Source organism: Equus przewalskii, chromosome 2, assembly GCF_037783145.1.
Source record: "Equus przewalskii isolate Varuska chromosome 2, EquPr2, whole genome shotgun sequence".
Taxonomy (NCBI): domain Eukaryota; kingdom Metazoa; phylum Chordata; class Mammalia; order Perissodactyla; family Equidae; genus Equus; species Equus przewalskii.
The window spans coordinates 119298725-119316053 of NC_091832.1; the positions used below are offsets into that span (position 1 = coordinate 119298725).

At 47.7% G+C, this 17329-nt stretch overlaps 1 protein-coding gene across 5 annotated transcripts in view; it reads left to right on the top strand.

Moving 5' to 3' along the window:
* Positions 1-17329, top strand: part of PPA2 (inorganic pyrophosphatase 2) — an 80734-nt gene that overhangs the window by 31745 nt on the left and 31660 nt on the right. For all 5 annotated transcript variants that reach the window (XM_070609392.1, XM_070609391.1, XM_070609390.1 and 2 more), the window contains 2 exons: positions 4356-4442; positions 9859-9985. In XM_070609392.1, coding sequence (XP_070465493.1) covers positions 4356-4442; positions 9859-9985 — 214 coding nt within the window. The remainder of the gene's footprint in view (positions 1-4355; positions 4443-9858; positions 9986-17329) is intronic.

A 17329-nucleotide genomic window follows, 5' to 3' on the forward strand; every position in this document is an offset into this window, starting at 1 on the left:
GACCTCGTCTCCAGCTCCCCGTCCTCCTCCCCCTGCTCCCTCGCCCCCACACTGGCGGCTTGCGGATCGGTTCCTCTGACCCTCCGGGCACACCCTGCATCTGACCGACCTTCCGCGCACTGTGTCCTCCGGCTTGGAACTCTTCCCCAGGTCCCGGGTGTGCACACAGCTCACCTCCCTCGCGACGTCTGCCCTGAGCATCCCGTACGACTCCAGCCCGCCTCCCCTGGCCCACTCTGCCTTTGGTCGTTCATTTTCTTCCCTTTGCCGTGACACCTGCCGACGTCCAACATGCTGTATAACTCAGTTATCTGTTAATTTGTTGCCAGCTTCCTCGGGCTGGGATGCTGGCTCTGTGTGGACAGGGAGTCTGTCTCTTGTTCACAGATGTCTTCCAGCTGCCCGGCCTGCTCCCTGGCACAGCGTGGCTGATCAGTCGGTGCTTGTGGAATGAGTGAGTTCGTGAATGCGTTGCGTGTGTGGCGTTGGTCTCATAGGCATGTGTGGGTATTGGATTTTGCTGTTCTCTTTCCGTCTCATAACAGCAGAAGATTAGTTCAGAGAACGTACCAAGCCCGCCGTGCTGAGGGGCGTTGAAGCTGCAGAGCCCCGTTCCGTAGCCGTCTGTGCTGAGCTGTGGTCCTCAGGGCATCCTGCATCAGGCCGTCGCTGTCCACACGCTTTAACCTCCATGATTCCTCCTGCCCTGGCACTGATGCTTGCTCAGAGTTTGACTTTGGCCTGGGCAGAAATCATCTTTGTCTTCCCCCAGTTGTTCAGAATTCCGCATCTAATGGGTTATTCAAGGGTTATGTCTTTCTGGGTAAATATTCAGAAAACCTGTTGGATAATGTTACGGGACTGTAATCACAGATTCAAGGTTTCTTCAGTCTTAATGTGATGTTGTTGTGTTTATTGTTTTGAACTTCGTCATGAATTTGGGTCATTGACCCCACTGTCATGAAGTACCACTTACTAGCTTTTAACCTGGGACCAGTGGCTGAGCCTCTGCAGGCCTGTTGTTTCTCTGTGTCATCAAACCACTCGCCCCACAAGGTCACCGTGAATAGTAAGTGAGACCGTTAGTGTGTGGAGCCCCACAGTGAGTTTGTGTTGGTGCCACTGTCGCTGCAGGCATCAGCTGCTGATGGTGAGACAGCTGGCGGGGCATCTGCTCCCACTGAAGTGGGCAGAGTACACGCAGAGGCTGAGCAGGTCTCCCCTCCACTGGCATGGCCCTGGGGGTCCCGATCAGTCAGGAGGCTGTTCTCCAGAGGCGTTGGATGCACAGCTCTGTGCAGTTCACGGGTTTTCAGAGGCTAAGGACCAGTGCGTGGTGATTCCAGACGGGGATGGGCTGATGCTGTGGATTGTAAGGTGGCAATCTCAGACACCTGCACGAGGACGGGTAGGGCTGGATCAGTAACCTGTGTGTTCTGACTTATCTGTTTGCATAGCTCTATAGCCATCCTCTGTATGAGTTTAACACTATTCATATTCCTGTTGATAGGTTGTTTTTAACTATTTTTTAATGCTTTTCTTGGGCCCATGCTAAAATTTTCTGTATTTGTAGTATATAAAGGTGTATACTCCTGGGTCTGTAGCTGAGTCAGATGGCTAAATTGTGAGTTACACACCCATTTTACTTTATGAGGTGTTCCCAAATTGTTTACAAAGGAGTTGGAGCCATAGGCACTCCTGCCAAGCGCCTGTCGGGTGCAGGTGCCTCCGTCGTTTCTGGTATTCGGCATTGTCAGATTCTTAGGTCTTTGCAATGGTGTCTCCTTCTGGTTTTAAGTTGGGTCTCTCCCGTCACACTGGGCACCTTTTCATGTATTACAAGTCTTCCTGTGCCCCTTCTTTGATTTCCTGTTCTGTCTGCGGCCTGTTTTGTGTTGGGCTGCCTTTTTTCTTGTCCGGTTGTGGAAGTTACTTCTAAATTCTGGGGGGAACAAGTATGACGGTTTGGCGTTTCTTCTTCTGGATGTTTCTGCTGCAGCCTGCCTGCTTTCCCGTCCCTCGCCTGGCTGTGCACATGAAGCTCCACAAGAGGGCGAACTCGGAGCTTTACTTTGTCCAGGTGTCCTCTCCAGCGGTTGCTTGGAATGGTACCTTAGTTTCAAGTTAAGTTAGAAGCTGTTTCGTGTGAATCTGTTTGTACTGAGAACCGAGGCCTGTGGATATAGCGTTTAAGGGCAGGCCTGGAAGTAGAAATGCCAGCCTGGTGCCTTACTTGTGAGGGGATCATGAAGAACTGGCCCAGAAACGGACACCATCGCATCGTGTGGCTTAAGAATTTTGGACTCGCATGCATATTCCCCAGCAGAAGCAGCTGAGTTGATAGGTGATACTGAACCTGGGGTTCTGAGGGGATGTGGACCAGTCAGTCAGCAAACAGAAGCCCCCGCCAGCACCATGGGGGGCAGCGCCTGTGAAGATGCTGTCCTTCTGGTGCAGGAAGGACTTTGTTCTGGGTCGCGCTGCTGGGGCGGGCTGAGTCACTCGTGAGCCCGAGAGCGTCCCTCCCTGCTGGTGTCGTGCGGTGAAGAGGGACCACTGACGGTCATGGGACTCAGGCAGGGCGTATCCAGCAGCTGTCTCGTGTAAGCTGTTCCCTGACAGGAGGGGAAACTGAGGTCTGGGGTTCGTGGCTGAAGTAGGCTGGAGTCCGGCTGTCCTCCTCGGGGCCAGGGTGGCTCCTGCTCCTTCCGAGAGGGGAGCGAGCTTGAGGGGGGTCAGGAGAGGATCCCTGCACTAGGATGGAGGGGCCTCGGCCGCCTTCCTTCTGCGTCTGGGTTTTCTGATTCCAGTTGGAGCTCAGTCCCATCTTGGTTTGTCCAGCACGTTTAGGTGAGTTTTGTAGCATTTGTGACAAGTGCTGTGCCGTTTATTAACACGGGGCAGTGACCATCCTCTGCATCTCTGTTCCTCACTCGTGGCCCAGAGAGGGTTCTCCACGAGTCCTGAGGGCGTGCGTGTCCTGGAAAGAGGAGGCAGGCGGCCGTGGGGGGTGGACAGTAGCACAGGACAGAGCTCCAGGAAGAGGGCCATGAGACAGAATACGGTGATCTCTGGAGGTCATGGCCGTTCCGTTGCTGCCGTTGCCAGAATTCGGCGTCGTGACATCGTGGCTGACAGCGTGGGTTCTCCTCCCGTGGCCTCCGTTTAGAGCTGTGAGCGTGGGCAGTTTACTCTCTGGGCTTCAGTTTGCTCACCTGTAAGGTGAGGTTGTGAATCATGCCTTCCTCCTGGGGGGTGTGGGGGTGCCGCCTGGAAAGCCTCGCTCACCCACAGCCAGTGTGGCACTTAACGTTATGTTTATTCTTCTTATATTTTATTTCTAATATTGGGGAGTCAAATGTTGTTGGACTTGGTTTACTGATATATATATATATATATATTTTTTTTTTGGTGAGGCTGGGTCAGTTTATTCTTGAACATACTATAATTAAGGCCAGAAGGCAAATACTGGAGTTTATCTAGGGTTAGGTGTAAGTTAGTCCATTTTTAATTATCTGTGTAAATGAGAGGGACCAAGCTTGGATAATCTGAAGTTGTAGATAGCAATCTTGAGATGACCCGGTCTCTGCACGTGTTAGAGTGTAAATCTGAGCAAGCTCCCAGTTCCACTTAGAATTGGGTGGTTCTGAGGCTTTTTGGGAAGGATAGTGTGTAGGGGATGTTGAAACTTGATAGCAAGTGTCTCTTATGCTGTTCATTTGTAAAAATGCCCCTGTGTGTACTTTGTGACCAACAGCCAGAGTTAACACTTTTTTGTGTGTTTGTCAAGGTCTTGGGATCTGATGGCAAAAGTAGAGGATTTTGTAAATGGAATGAAATTGATTTCTCTCTTCTTTGGTAGATTCTGTCTTTAGTTTATGAAGGGAAAACTGGGTGTCTTCTAATAGAAGTCACTTAAAGAATAGGAAGTTTATTTTCAAACACTGAAAGCCAGACCCAGTGTGGTTACCGGTCGGAGGAAGCTGCGATGATGGCAGCAGGGTTAGGCAGCCAGTGGGGACGCGGGCACAGATGATGGAGCATCGAACCGAAACTCCCAGTGAACCTGAATTAGACGCTGACTAAACTTGGGAGGAGCGTGTGTTTGGAAATGCCGCCCACTGTCAGATGTGGTCATGCGGACAAGTGAGACCGGCAGGGAGGAGGGCTATAAATCATGCTAATTACGCCGAAGCGCAGGGAGGTGCTGGTGTGTTGGCGGCGCTGAGCCTGTGTAATTTCTGAGAATCTTCCTTGGCTTATGGCTGTCTGTAAAACTTCACAATCACGTGGAAAGAGTAAGATGTGTTATAGTGAGCATTAACCTATTTTTCTCCCCTGTCCCTTTTTTTCAGACTTGGGAAGATCCCCATCGGAAAGAGAAGAGCACGGACTGCTGTGGAGACAATGATCCTATTGATGTTTGTGAAATAGGCTCAAAGGTGTGTTTGACAGCCTGTGGCTCGAACATGTGTTCCAGGTTGTTGCGGCCACACCAGTTCAGGTCTCCCCGGAAGGCACCAGTTCTTCGGCTCTCAGAGTTCTAGCCCACTGAGCCCTGGTTCCAGTCCCTTTTCGTGCCTTTACTCCTTCTCATGCTAGGGCTTGGTGAAGTGCAGCCACGGCGGGTCAAACCTCTCACGGCCGGTCTTTATAAATAGCGCAGCTGCGCCCGTGGCTGACATCCTGTCTGTGGCTGTGCGTCCCGGCAGCAGAGCTGAGGAGGTGGCAGGCGTGCAGTCTGCAGGTCTCAAGCAAGTGCTCTGAATCCTGAATACGGTGGAAGGTTTGCCGAGTGGTCCTGGGCTTCCTTGCCCATCATCCAGACAGGAAGTTCACACTGGTGACACGGCCTGCTCCTCTTCTCTCTGCCTGCCACCAGCTTGCCGGGTCCTATGGGGAGGAGCAAAGCCTGCGATGCCATGGGTGCTGCGACCCGCGGAATTTGGGTCTTTGGTCGATTCTTTCTTCTATTTTCTGCTGCACTGTTGCTGGCATTTGTTGTTCTCTGTGGACGTCCTTGCACTTTGTCTTCCCTCCCAGCACAGTGTCCTATCTCTCATTTCTTGGAGCTCCTGGAAACCGGCCAATAAGAGCTTGCCAACCTTGTCCCCGTGGACGGCCGAGCGGCCAGTGCCCACAAACGTGCCTCTTCCGTGCCGTCTGTGACCGCAGGAGCTGTCTTCTTACCCACAACCAGAGCCCCTGCTCCTGAGGGACAGTGTCTTCTCGTCCCTCCTGCGCTGCGTTTGCAGCCGCGTCCTCGGGGCCCCTCCCTGGCGCCTCCTCTCTCCCCTTCGAATGAGATTGTAGCATCTGTGCACGCACTCGGCTCCTGCTTCCCACTTGTCTTCAGTCCATTTCACGTTGTTTCTGTCCCCGTCATGTTGGGAAGCTGCCCTCACCGAGGCCCTGGTAACTCTCCATTAGCCGAGTCCACAGGCTGTGCGACAGGTTCTGTCTCGCTTGAGCTCCCCTGGCCTTTTATGCTGTAACCGTGACTCCCTCTGGAACCGTCTCGTCCCTTGACTGTGACTGACTCTGGTACCTTGGATGTCCTCTCGTTCTGTTCCCTCTTGCTTTCCTCTGAAGGCTCCTTAAGCACTGGTCAGGTTGAGTGCTGGGCCCGTGTCCAGCTGCCGTCCTCATCGGGAGCTCCCTTGGTCATCCGATCCCAAGCACGTGGCTTTGCTCTCCGACTGGTCGCCCCAGCTGGGACCCATACACGCAGCTGCCCATGTCCACGCTTGGGTGTCTCCCGGGCGTCTCCAGCTCCTTGTGTCCCAAACTGAGTCCATTATTTCCTCATCCCAGGGTGGTCAGGCTCAGTGAGTGGCGCCTCCCCCGACCATTCTTAAACCAGGACTGGGGGTCATCCTTGGTGGTTCTTCTCTTTATCCCGTAAATCATGGAATGCCCGTTCTGTGGTCTAAATAGCCTTCCCGTCTGTGTCTCCGTTCTCAGTGCAGCGGTCTAGTGCCTGCTGTCTCTGACTTGCGTTGTCTCTGCTCCTGACTGGTTTCCTCCTGTCTTATTTTCCCGGCCATCATTGATTCCAGGCTCTTGTCCAGCCCCACTCTGCGGGTCCCTGACCCCGCCTTCTGCTTCCCTGTTCTCCTCGTGCACTGCTCGTTTGCACAGTGGCTCCAGCTGCACTGACCTCGCGGTTCCTCTGACATACCTGCTCTTGCTCACGTCGGGCCCTCGCACCAGCCGTTCCCTGCGTGTGGATGGAGCGTCTTCCTCCTCCGCTTTTTTTCCCTTACCCTCCCCCGCGCACCCCTCAGACCTCAGCTCAAGCATCGCCCCCGGAGTTTTCCTTCACCCTCTGTGGACTGACAGAGTGGCTTTTTGTTATGCGCTCTGCTGTCAGTCTTACTGTCCCCTCTGAGCACAGGCCTTGCTGGGCGGTGGTCAGCTCAGTGCCCGCACCCAGGGATGCTGCGGTTGGGAAATTCTTCTAGTTGGGATCAAGTCACTTCTCTCTGGAAACTCCCAGCACTTCTAGGCTTCTAGAATATTATTTAGCACATAGTTGCTCTGAGTCTTTGTCACTTTGTTCGTCGACCATGTTATTTTGTTACTCTCTCCTTTTCTTTCTCTTCCTCCTCCTCCTCTTCTTCATCCTCCTCTTAGACTTTCTCGTCCGTCTCTTGCCCTTTGTCCTTGGTCTCCCACCTCCTCTTCTGTCTTCCCTCTCCATGCTCTCCCCCTGTCTTCTTTTTCCTCTCCCTCTCTCTCTCCTTTCCTGCAGGGGAGACCCTCATCCTACACACATTCCTAGTTTTACACACAGATGGGGTAGATGGGACCACCCTGTGCAGCATCCCTGGCCTCTTCCCACTGGATGCAACAGGCTTCTGGTTGAGGTAGCAGTCCCTGGTTGACGCTCAGCAGGTTAACAGGGACCTAGTCCTACAACTGCGAAGAACGGGCTTGAAGGGGATTCTTCCTTAGAACCTCGATCAAAGCCCTGCTGGCCAACACCTTGATTTCGGCCTTGTTGGGCCACAAGCAGAGAGTCTAGCCGTGCTGTGCCTGGACTCCTGGCCCGTGGAAGCTGTGAGATGACAGATCTACGCTGCTTTAAGCCTTTGGGTTTGTGGCAATTTGTTACGTGACCGTAGAAACCTGGTGCACGGGGTGACAGCCTTAGCAGTTTTACTCCCTGTGGTTTTCTTGTATTGGTGGGTCCAGTGGAAGTCTTGCCTCCTTCTTCAAATTCTGAACCAGTGGAGAACCCCTGTTGTGGGCATCAGTGTCCTCCGCTCCTCCCAGGCCCCCGAGGGTGAGCTGCCGACAGGGGTGAGCCGATAGGTCCACGTAAGAGCCAGAGAGAAGCCGTGACTGTCTGTGGAAGACCTTCCGTTCTGGTCTATGTGTCCGTCATTTCTTTGCTCTTGACTTCAAGGAATAAGTACCGTGGTCTCCATTTTACCGTTGAGAAACCGAGTCCTGGCGCACGATGTGAAGTCGTTTGCCCAAGGTCGCATCTAGGAGTGGTGGAGGACGACTTCAACCCCACGTGTTTGTGACTTAAAAGTCCTGTCTTTTGAAATCTTTTCCATAAATAGCTAGAGAAGTCAGTGATGACCCTAGTGAGATCCTGCCTATAGCCTTGAGGCGTGCCCGTGTTCTTGGTCCAGAGTCGTTCCACTGGTCTTCAGACGTGGTGGACTGTGGTTCCCAGGCAAGCGGGGCCAGCACGGGTTACGCACGCTCAGTTCCTTGGAGGGGTGCACTGATGGTTTTATGACAGAACTGGGAAAACAGGCTTCATCTTACCGCCGAGCAATTCATCCCTTTAGTTGGTGAGACCTGAGACAATATTTAGCAAATATGAAGCGAGGACTTCGTCGCCATCTAAAGAATAGGCCTTTGTTGGGACTGTGCTCCTGGCCGTGCATGGGGTCCTGGAACCGTCTGGGGAGGAAGCCCCTTCCAACACCACATGGCGAGGGGAGGGAGCAGAGGCCTGGAAGCTGGGGTGAGGCTGAGGACCACGCTTGGGAACCTTGAGGGGGTTCAGTTCCTTGAGGGCTTATGGACTGTTCTTTTGGTGTCTAACATTCTATGTTCCGCATAAATTTGTTGAATTGATTTAGAATGAATTGACTTGTGTGAAGGGGGCCAGTTCATAAGAACTTTGCCTTTTGTTCCTAAGCATCTCATCCTGAGTTTTTGGTCTGACTGAGAGTTTCTAGTGTTGAAAGGTGTTATGACGAGGCAGTGGTTTGTCTGAGCCCTCTCTGTGGCTTTGGACGTCACAGAACATGTGTCAGTGTGATGAAACAGATCCCCAGTCACGCTTCCTGCTTGCCCTGTAACCATGACAATCTCAAATCTGCTCTTATGTTGTACGAAATTTCAAAGTAAATTAATTTTTTTAAATAAAAATAAAACCATTTAGAGTGTGCTTTTTAAACTATGTATGATTCCCAGTAATTCTGATAGACACTGCCGCCCCCAGAGTCTCCTGCAGGCCCTCTGCTGTGGCGCTGTTCACATTCTGGGTGACAGTTCTCTCACAGGGCCTGTCCTGTGCAGCCTCCCTGGCCTCTCCCACCAGATGCAGGCGATGCCTCCCCAGTTCTCTCAACTAGCAGTGTCTCCACACATCGCCGATGGTCCTCTAGAAGACAGAGCTGCCTCTGGTTGAGAGCCAGTGACCTAGTTTATCTCTGAGTTGACCAGCGTAGCCAGCCTTTCATTGGCAATGATGTGATAACTTAGAATTTGAACATTGCTGTTTGACAAAGGCTCTCCTGGCGTGAAGTTTGTCTCCCCAGCAAGGCTGCAAACCTTTGAGAACGGCGACTCTTTCTTTTTATAGACACGGTGTCTGATGTAGTGTTGGGTTCTTAACAGAGCCTGAACATGTGGGGTCTGGTTAATGTAATTGTGCATATTCCCCTAAAAGTGAGATTTCAGTTTAGTTCATAAAATCACACTCATCTGTTGTGTAAACTAATCACAGATTCATGCAGATTTATGTTAAGATTTTAGAGTCATTTGCAAATCTTCTGAAAGGTTTTTTTGACTTTACGGTTTAAGATCTGTTTTTTCTCTCAAATAATTTCAAGACACTAAAATGACTTTCTTTTGGATTCCTTGCTTTCCAAGTGTAAAGCTGCGTTTTGCGTCATGAAGGAATTTATTCTGAAGCGTGTGTTCAGATTTCAGCGTGCGGTGAAATTCTCTAGCCGACTAAACCTTTAAAAGTCAAAGGATGTGGAAGGACTGATGCATATGAATTTGGCATTGACTGCTTGAAGGAACCCCTGAAATAACCTGCTTTAGCTGTGGAACGCCTGCTTCAACATCGCGCTATTTCTCGGTTTCTCTTAAAGTCTTTTAACAGCATTTTATGAAACCTGTTTTGTCTGTATCTTTAACATAGTCATAATCTTTCCTTGTCATTCATTATCTTCTTAAGACTGTATTCTGAGATGTTAAAAATGTACGTTTCACTAGTACCTGAGCATGTGGTTTGCAGAAGAGGTACGGTGGAGCAATTTAAAAGGCTGCTCAGGTCTCTTTTTACCCCTGAGCCGCAGAAGCCAGGTTACATCATGTAGTGATATACGTGGGTTTATTTTCTGTTTAGTGTGAGTTTCTAGGCCTCGTATATTAAATTTCAAGATCTATAAGCAACATCAATTTACAAAAAGGGATCAAGATACTTAATTCTAAAAGGGGTATTATAGAAGGCTTTATGACTTTTTATGTTATTTTTAATTAATAAAGCTTTATTAAATTTTAGGCTATAGCACCTTTAATCTTTCATCTGGATTTTTACGATGTGTGAGTGCACTTCTCCAAAGCCTTGCAAATGCTGAATTTCTTTTCACTTTAAAGGTTCTTTCTCGTGGAGAGGTTATTCGTGTGAAGATCCTTGGAATTTTGGCTCTTATTGATCAGAGTGAAACAGATTGGAAATTAATTGCTATCAATGTGAATGATCCTGAAGCCTCAAAGTTTCATGGTAAGTCTGTCGCTTTCCAGAAGCAGAAGTCAATCAGCGTGCCATTGGAATTGTGAGAATTTAAAGGGGCTCATGTGAAGCACAGTGTATGTATTTGGGAGGTAAATTGATGTTTTGTCTCTTTTAATCTGTCTGCACGGAAGGTAAAGGGCAGTCCGGTATGACTGTGTGTGAGTTGTGTCATACTGCCAGGAGGAACGCGAGGAAAGGATGTGCACTCAGATGATGCTTCGGATGAAGGAAGGACAGTCTGTGGGCTCCCTCCCCCTTCTCCTCTTTCCTAAATCTCTCTTGTTCACTGAGTAACAGGAAAACAACTAAGGGGGGGTGTTCATCAGGACATGAACTGTTTCTACCCCTTGTTGTATTCTGCCTTGTACAAGCGAAGGGAAGAAGTCCCTCTGACAAAGGTCTGACGTGTCCCAAATGTAAGTTGCAGAGACAGCTGTGTGATGAGGAGCCGGCCCTCCCTGAGACACGCAGACTCCAGGGTTTTTTGTTTCTTCAGACTCCAGTTTGAGCCCCAGCTGTGCTGTGTCCTACCCAAGCACTCTGGGTAGGTCCTTCAAACTTTCTGAATTCCAGTTTGCTCGTCTGTAAATGGAGGTCAGTACACCTTCTTGTGAGGTCGTTGACAGTATGAGAGACAGCTCCCTTAAAGCATCTGGCCGTCACTGTTGTTATTCTCGGACCAATTTTTTCCTCACGTTTGTACCCCTTTTCCATTGAGTTTCATCCATATTCAGAATCTTGGTGCCTGCTAGACCTCAGTTCTTTTCTCAGCTGGAAAGTAGACCGTTTCTGAGGCAACTGAAACTCGTGAAACTTACATGTTAACCTCTCTTAGTTTATGTGCATTTAAAACCTTTTCTTGTGCGTGGACCAGCATGTCATTGAGAAAGGGAGGGACTGAAAGAGCACCGCACGTGTCATCTCAGAGTCACACTAAAACGTGACAACTGCAGTCGCAGTAGGAAACTTGAGTCCATAAGCCAGGTGTTTCTTACCTGTCTCATTATTTTGCCCTGGGCTTCATTATCATCATATTTCTCACATATACATATGTAAGAAGAGTAAATAAATAGCCAGTTTAAAGTGTTTTTTAAGGCATTAACTGCTCCTCAAATGAGAACTCATAATGTAATGGTGCAACAGCCCGCCGAAACACATCATCTAGCTAATTCATTTGTGATGTGGCGCTCTGAAGTCACGGACTCTGCCGGGGACGTCCCGTCACACTGCAGGGGCTGAGCCTGAGTGAAGCTGGTCGCTAGATAAACTAGTCCTTAGGTGCAGTAAACTAGTCCTTAGGTGCAGTAAGCTAGTCCTTAGGTGCAGTAAACTAGTCCTTAGGTGCAGTAAGCTAGTCCTTAGGTGCAGTAAGCTAGTCCTTAGGTGCAGTAAACTAGTCCTTAGGTGCAGTAAGCTAGTCCTTAGGTGCAGTAAGCTAGTCCTTAGGTGCAGTAAGCTAGTCCTTAGGTGCAGTAAACTAGTCCTTAGGTGCAGTAAGCTAGTCCTTAGGTGCAGTAAACTAGTCCTTAGGTGCAGTAAACTAGTCCTTGGGTGCAGTAAACTAGTCCTTAGGTGCAGTAAGCTAGTCTTCACCCAGTACTGTTGGAGCTAGACTCCCGGCATCTGCCAAGCCCTGGTGCCTGTTCTAGTACCGTTATTCTTCTCAACTTGGAAGACGCTCTAAGGAGTGAGATAACCTGCCCAGGTTTGCGCATCTCATGGGTAGGAAGACCGTGACCTGGACTCCTTCTCTCTGATGTAAGCCATTGTCCGTCGGCAGTGCTCCGCTGAGCCATTCATACTTGACCAGTAATCTGCGGTGTTTGTCACGGCAGCACTGAAACCACGTTACCTAAGGCCAGGTGCCTCCTCCCTGTTCCCTTTCCCCAGGGTTAGAATGGAAAGTTTAGCTGTCTTTTTGCTTTATTTCTGTTTGTGCCCGGAGTGGAGGTGACGGCACTTTGGGCATCTCGTCGGCTCTTTCTGCGTTTGCGGGAATACTGACGCTTATTCAGGTGGAGATAAAATCGTCAGACTACAACAGTTGAAACAAGTTGTTGTTTTGAAAGAAGAAAAGGACTGTTTTCCGTTCCACTAAAAGGAGACATGTGTATATTATCTCCATCATGAAAAATAAAACAATGCTTCTTCCTGGTATGTTTTTAAAATCCTGAAGTTAAAAGACTAGATGAGTGTGGTTGCCGTGCTCTGCTCTGAGTGCTCTGCTGTCGTGGTGATTTGTGTTTGTTTCCAGAAGGAGTGAGGCCAAGGGGAGACAGGATTCTCTCCTGTGCATGCGTGTTGTTGGCAGCGGGTAGGACCTGCAGTGCTCTCTCTTGTAGATGTGGCTCAGGTGAGGCCACTTCTGCAGCCTTAAAGCGGCAAGTGTTCTGGAATACTCCTCCTTCCCTCGCCTTCAGATTGTTGTAACGCATTCACACATCCTTCCTGAGTCTTCTCTCTGCTCTCTTATTTTACAGTGCCCCAAGGAAAAAAATAGATATAGGCACAAATTGAACGGCTGAAGAAATTGTGGTGTAAATGTTTATTTTTTTTTTTTATTTTTTTTTTTAAAGATTTTTTTTTTTTCCTTTTTCTCCCCAAAGCCCCCCGGTACATAGTTGTGTATTCTTCGTTGTGGGTTCTTCTAGTTGTGGCATGTGGGACGCTGCCTCAGCGTGGTCTGATGAGCAGTGCCATGTCCGCGCCCAGGATTCGAACTAACGAAACACTGGGCCGCCTGCAGCGGAGCGTGCGAACTTAACCACTCGGCCACGGGGCCAGCCCCTTTTTTTTTTTTTAAAGATTTTATTTTTTCCTTTTTCTCCCCAAAGCCCCCCAGTACATAGTTGTATATTTCTCATTGTGGGTCCTTCTAGTTGTGGCATGTGGGACGCTGCCTCAGCGTGGTCTGATGAGCAGTGCCATGTCCGCGCCCAGGATTCGAACCAACGAAACACTGGGCCGCCTGCAGCGGAGCGCACGAACTTAACCACTCGGCCACGGGGCCAGCCCCTGTAAATGTTTTTTTTTAAATCATAAATCATGGAATACTAGGTGACCCTATGGGGAAGTTTTTATTTTTTTTCAAACTTGAGTCCTGGTTTATTTTTATCATACATCTCAAACATCATCCAGCTGTTCTCTCAACTACTTCAAACCAAAGATGGAGTTTCTGTTGTCCTGCTGGTTAAGCAAATTTTAGTGAACAGGAATCATCCCTAATCTTACATTGTTTCTTCCCTGCTTAGCCTGTGGGTTGTCTCTTTCCCTGAGCACCTGCGGAGGAGGGGAGTCAGAGGGATGGGACTGAGAGATGCGCAGCAACTGCCGGGGCGAATGCTTCCTAAATTTGTGAAGGCGTTTTTAAAAATCAGTTTATATGGTTTGATTACAATATTTAATAATTTTCTCATATCGTATAATTAATTTATCTTCTAAAGGTACCTAACTTATATTTCAGGAGGAGCTTAAGCATTGTAAGCACATGGCTTATTTTATATGATGTTACAAGTTAAAAATAGAACCTTGGGGGCTGGCCGGATGGTGCAGCAGTTAAGTTTGCAGGTTCTGATTGAGCAGCCCGGGCTTTGCTGGTTTGGGTCCTGGATGCAGACCGACACACTGCTCATCAAGCCATGCTGTGGCAGGCGTCCCACATACAAAGTAGAGGAAGATGGGCACAGATGTTAGCTCGGGGCCAGTCTCCCTCAGCAAAAAGAGAAGAATTGTCAGCAGATTTTAGCTCAGGGCTAATCTTCCTCAAAAAAAAAGAAAGAAAAATAGAACCATGGCAGAGGTGAGGCGGCCTCAGAAATAAAGGATCAATTTCATGATTCTGAGATTTGGTGAAATGCCTCTTTTAACAAATTATGATTTTATTCTAGTAAGATAAAAGTGTATTTGGATTCATATGATTAAATAAATACTGCTAATAGATATTAAAAGTTTGATGCTATTCTCTATCTACTCTACATCTTTGAAAATTAATCAACAATCTTAATCTCAAATCAAGCAACTTTTTAAAATTTTATGTGTCCCTCCCGCATTTACCTTCTGAGATTAACAAACACAGGATTTTGTATGGCGCTTTTTAAAATTATAAAAATAATCATATACTTGAAAGTAAAAACTCAGAAGTTTGAAAAAGGTGTGAAAAGGGAGAGGTGACGCCCTCCTCCCGCTTCGCACCCCGTCTGGCTCCTGTGTTGTCTTCCCGTGGTGCCAGTTCTCCAGAGCGGTTGCTGCCCGTCTGGAACAGTGTGCTCACTCCTGTTCCTTGGTTTCTGTCTTTCCCTGGTGACTCAGGCTGCTGCTTGAAAGATTAGGAGTTCGCCTCTTGTGCCTTTCTCAGCTCTGTTCCTCGTTCTTCCTTTGTCGTCTTGCGATGACTCTGAGCATCACACTTCGAGCTGCACCGATAGCTCCACCGATTTTCAGCAGACGCGTGGCTGCCTAGGACGCAGCTGGGCGCGTGGCTCTGCCCTCCTCCTCTGCCCCTCGCTGACCAGCTGCTCTCCACCACACTGCGTGACAAAATTGATCACGTTCAAGTTCTCTTCTTGAGCTGTGAATATTTTTCATGTTTTCTCTCTTGAATCTAAACACTGAAAACCAATATGCGGCGTTTACAGTATCTGAATTTGTTCACCTCGTTGGTGGCACCGTTTATTCAATGCTGGGTCTCGGCCGGCTGCCGGCTGCCATTGCTGGGTTCTTTTCCTCGCCCTCTTGGTTACTGGTTCCGCTCTCTCCTAAGTTCTCTTTCTGTTTTCCTTTCTCACTGTTGGCTGATGTACGTTTTCCAAAAATTTTTACAGAAAGTGCTTGGGAGATGGATTCTCTGGGTCCATACATGTTGGAAATGTCCTTTTTTGTGTTGCTTTCTACTTAAATAACTTTAAAATAGCTAATGCAGTAACTTTAAATATAAATTACTATGTATTAACTGAAATTTTTATCACAAAGGAGTAGGTGATTTTATAACAATTTAACCATTTGTCATCTACACTTTTTGGCATTTTTATTAGATCGACAAGAAGAAAGATTAAAAATGCGTGGGGAATGATAGCTGCCTGGAAATTTTTAAAAAATTCTATAGTTTTCTGGGGACGTGTGTAATACAGAAATTTGCAGAGAAATTTTTTTATTATTTCCTATGCATTTTTATTGTTGTTTAGACATTTAAAAAATAAATCCCTCCTATTAATTTTCACTACCTTAAGTAGAAGAAGCTGTTTTTTGACATGGTCCGTACCTATTTTTTCTTTTTTAAAAACAAAATCTCTTTTAATTTAAAGACAGTATGTCCTTCCATGTATGTATGTTATATATATAATATTTATATAATACAGTATACACTATATATGACATATATGATATAATATGTAATAATGATATAATATATATTTTTGCTTATTAATCCAGACTCATTTAATAAGTTATGATTCTGCAAGGAAGTTTTGAGGTTGTTTTGTTTGTTAGGAAATAACTTCTCTCATCCTAATGAACATATGTACAGACTTTGATAAAGTGTAATAAACTGTTTTAGTATTCATAGTTTTTATCTTTGATATGACTGAACTGAAACTAGCCATTGCCTCAGAGAATGCATTTCAGTTAGAAAGAAACTGTGGTTGCTGGCTGTCTTTCTGTAATTTTAACATTATTATTTAAATCTTTGAGTCTTGCCCTCTGAAACTGGAGTAGCCGCTGTGAAAATCTAAAAAAATTCTGAATAGCATTTGAAAACAAACTCCTTGTGCTCCCTGGTAGAGAATGGGCCGCTCTGGCCGGCTTGTTAGCACCTGGAGAGCACCAGGGCCATTTAACGCGCCCTAATTAGGGTCCGGGCCCTAATGCTCTTAATGGTACGTAATGGCTGGAAGAGTTAATAAGACTCTGGGACACCTGAATTGTTGCTGAGACTGCCTTGGCCATTAGGGATAATAGCCCTTGGTTATGAAATAACCAGGCTCAGAGCTTTTTAGGAAGATTGAATTGCAAGGGCGTGTGTAATTTTTCTCTTGGTTAAATTAACCAGCTTCTGTATGGGGAGCTTCAGAAATCCGCCAAGCAGATGCTGGAGCCTCTTCAGAACTGCCTGTGGTCCCGAGGAGGGGGTCAGGTGGAGGTGTCCTGAGGAAGTGACTTAGGCGTGGGAGCTCCTTCAGCTTGCAGAGCAGTGAACTCTTGCTTTGTTTGGGCTTAAATGAGAACTGTTGTCTGCTGTCCTGCAATCACTATTCCTGTGCAGTCATCTTACACTTTTAAAAGATGAAAAATTAAAATCGGAACAATTATATTGATGTAGATACATCCTGGGATGAGTAAATTACATGAGTAAGAAGAGGATTATTTAAAATCAGGCACTTGGAACTTTTTCAAAGGCCGTCATTGTACGTGTCCTAAAATTATCAGTATTTGCATGTATTTCATATATGCAGAATTTCAGCTTACGTTTAGAGAAATCTAAAAGTCAAATAAAACTACATGCTGTCTTTTACGGTCTTTCCAGACAAGAATAAACACGTGAAACCGAATCTGTTGGGCTTACATGTTCACTTGCTAAATAAACACTTCTGGTGTCCCTGTAATTATTATTTAAAAAATAAGCACATTAATAAGGTGTCTGATTTCCTTACTTCCCAAAACACAGTTCTGTCATTTAGGGAAAACTTAGGGAATAGCGTTGTGGTCTTGAGGGAGGATACTTGTGTGAGCTGTTGGAAGCAGAGAGAATGCAGTGTGTTGCGTTCTGTGCGTGTGCTCGCTGGCCCGTCTCTGTTGTCGTCCTGAGAGCTGACTTCCCTGGAACCATTACTGTGTGCCAAGGAGCTGCGCCTAGCACTTGTTATGGGGGATCTGTGTGATGTTTGTACGGGTTCCAGCAGGTGTGCGGGGCTCCCTTTTTGTTTCAGATTAGCAGGCTGAGGCACTGGTCGGGGTGGTCAGTAGCTGTCTGAAGTCCTACAGGGCACTGTTGGGATCCAGGTGGACCACAGGGCCCATGCTCTTCACTACGGCATGGCATGGCCCCTCTGAGTACTGGGCTGTCAGGAGGTGCTTGTGCCTGTGGACAGTGGACAGTGCCGCTTCCTGGGAGAGCTGACCGTTTGCTCTTCAGTAATGTGGGCGTCCGTGGGATGATTTTGATTAGAGGTCCCCGTAAAAGGATGGCTCTTTTGATCTTCACTCCTTTGATTTCATTAATTGGTATACCCTCTTAGGCGTGGGTGTGTAGGGGTGGGGTGTGGGGGAGGCAGCTGAGAAAGAGGGACACACTGAGTAAGAGGTACTACAATTGAGAGGAGAATTAAGTTACTGGGAATC